We start from the raw sequence: 2,381 nt of genomic DNA, 5'->3' as shown, positions 1-2,381 counted from the left end.
ATGCCCGCGTTCGATGGGGAGGAACGAGAGCGGGTCATTCTGAAGAAACGACCCCGACCAGAGTCGACACCAACGAGGCTGTCCAAGTCGAAAGGTCCCTCCTGCAGCAAGTCTCCCATTCCTGCCTGCAGCACGTCTTCCATTCCCGCCTGCAGCACGTCTCCCATTCCCGCCTGCAGCAAGTCCCCCACTGGCTCTCACACCCATTCATCCAGCTCCTCAGAGCCTGCATCCATCCATACCGAGGCCTCGTCAACCTCCCCTCCCATAAATTCCCCCTGGTTCCGGGGCAGGGGCCGGGGAAATATAATGCGGGACATAACATTCCCACGGATCATGGGTAAGTGTTTTGGCTATGTGACACATGCAGTTTCTGTAACACATCATGTGTTGTCATTAAAGTACTGTTTATATTTCACAAAGGAGTATCTGCAAGGATACCGGGAGCATTATGCAGGTATCGACCCACCAGTGAGGCTCCAGGAAAACACAGTCTCCAAACTAAGCAGAGTGAAGTCGTTCCTCAGTTTCATGGCACACGGTTTCAATCGCCTGTCTGACTGGCTCTTTTTGAGGGATCTCAAGAGGATACGCGGGTGGTCCCGGAGCCTGATGAAGTCAAGCCTTCAGGTCACGACCTCCGACTTCTACATCAAGAATATATCACACTTTCTCAAGTACATGGCCGACACACCGTGCAAGGGGAGCAGGCTCAGCCAAACCGACATGATTTTAATCAAACGGGAAGTAGTTGACATCCTGAAGTCCCTGAAGAGAAAAGTACTTATCCACCAGATGCAAGTGAAGCGTGACAAGATGGAAAGTCTGCCGAGCCACAACGACCTAATGACATGCTTGACTTCGACCACCACTCGCATCCCTCAGCTCCTGGATGTGATGGCCAGCAATCCGACTACCGCGACCCGGACACTGCTCTATGGGTATATGACTCTTCATTGGAGCTGCATTTATGGCCACCGTCCGGGGGTCTACTCCAACATGACCAACGCCGAGGTCCGAAAGGCGGATACAACTGGCACTGCCTTCGGCTACCTGGTTCATGTGAGTGCTATTAATCAATGTATTTATTCTGGCAGTTATATGCATGATTGACATTGTATTGACACTCTCTATCTCTGTCATAACAGGTAAGTAACCACAAGATGGCCAACGCGTTCGGGGAGGCGCAGCTGTACCTCACCGTAGAAGAATTTGGATGGATGAAGAGGTGGCTGGAAATTAAGGGTACGCTGACCTGCACCCAGAGCCGTTACTTTCTGTACACAGAGGGGAAGAACCCGTTCAGGAAGCTTGCCTACTCCCTGAGGTTGGCATGGGCTGATGTGGGGCTCCGCAGTCCCATTAACTTCACCGACCTCCGCACAGTCCACGCCGATAATGCGAAGAGGTTTCAAGACAAAGGCAACCGCCAAAGAGTGAGTGATTTCATGTGTCACAACACTGCAACTGCGGACAAATTTTACGCGAATAATCCTTCTTTGAAGGAGGCTGCGGACATTCGGTTGCTCTTCACAGAGTCACTTCAAGCAGCGGCGGCATCGACAGCAGCAGCAGCAGCGGGAAATGAAGACACTTTTGCGGGTATTGACATCGACAGTGACAACTCTGGAGAGGAGCACAGCCCGGCTCCCTACCAAGACTCCCTACCAAGACATGTCCCGAAGAGGGACCAGTCACTGGCCGAACACAACCCCTCAGACATGGGTGAAGAGAGGGTGCCATACTCTGCCCCAACTTCACCCACTGTTGCCAGTGATCAACTTGTAAATATGCAGTGTGTTGTTGTAATCAGTCCCCTTGTAAATACGTTATATCCTGTTTGAATGTATTTATTACTGTCAATATTACTGTAAATAAAGTTTGTTAAAATTACTAAGTCTTCTGTTTTTAAATCCCACTATGGGTTTTCTTCTTTTAAGATCCCCAGGGGCACGATATTCTGGTTCTGGTGGTAGCATGTAGGTGTTTAGTCCGAGTGAGGAGTGCTCAAGTGTGGGATGATTTGTAAGGTAGAAGAGGGTAAAAAAAGTTAAAGTGTGAACCTCCAGCAGGGCAGGTGGTGCTGTGAAGAATGCCGACTATGGGTGCCGATGGGCGGACGGCAAAGCACCGCAAAGTAGACCCCCTTTAAGTGTAGCCAGGGGCACGAGCAAAATCCTCCATGGAGGTTGGGTGCTGCTGCTGTGAAGAAGGCCGACTATGGGTGCCGATGGGCGGACGGCAAAGCACCGCAAAGTAGACCCCCTTTAAGTGTAGCCAGGGGCACGAGATTCTTGAGGGTGTGATCATCTTGGTTTAGTCCGTGGGGGAGTGCTTAAGTTCGGGGGCCCGGGGACCCAAGGTGCTCGAGGTTCTGGAAG

At 51.3% G+C, this 2,381-nt stretch overlaps 1 protein-coding gene across 1 annotated transcript; it reads left to right on the top strand.

Annotated features, from left to right (window-relative positions):
• Positions 1-438: 438 nt before the first annotated feature.
• LOC139435592 (uncharacterized) lies at positions 439-1,893 on the top strand. The gene is made up of 2 exons (XM_071206329.1): positions 439-1,062; positions 1,149-1,893. The coding sequence occupies exons 1-2, from the start codon at positions 532-534 to the stop codon at positions 1,842-1,844; spliced, it is 1,227 nt and encodes a 408-aa protein (XP_071062430.1). The 5' UTR covers positions 439-531; the 3' UTR covers positions 1,845-1,893.
• Positions 1,894-2,381: the final 488 nt, after the last annotated feature.

Source organism: Pseudochaenichthys georgianus, chromosome 17, assembly GCF_902827115.2.
Source record: "Pseudochaenichthys georgianus chromosome 17, fPseGeo1.2, whole genome shotgun sequence".
Classification (NCBI taxonomy): domain Eukaryota; kingdom Metazoa; phylum Chordata; class Actinopteri; order Perciformes; family Channichthyidae; genus Pseudochaenichthys; species Pseudochaenichthys georgianus.
This window is presented reverse-complemented; position numbering and strand designations above follow the sequence as displayed.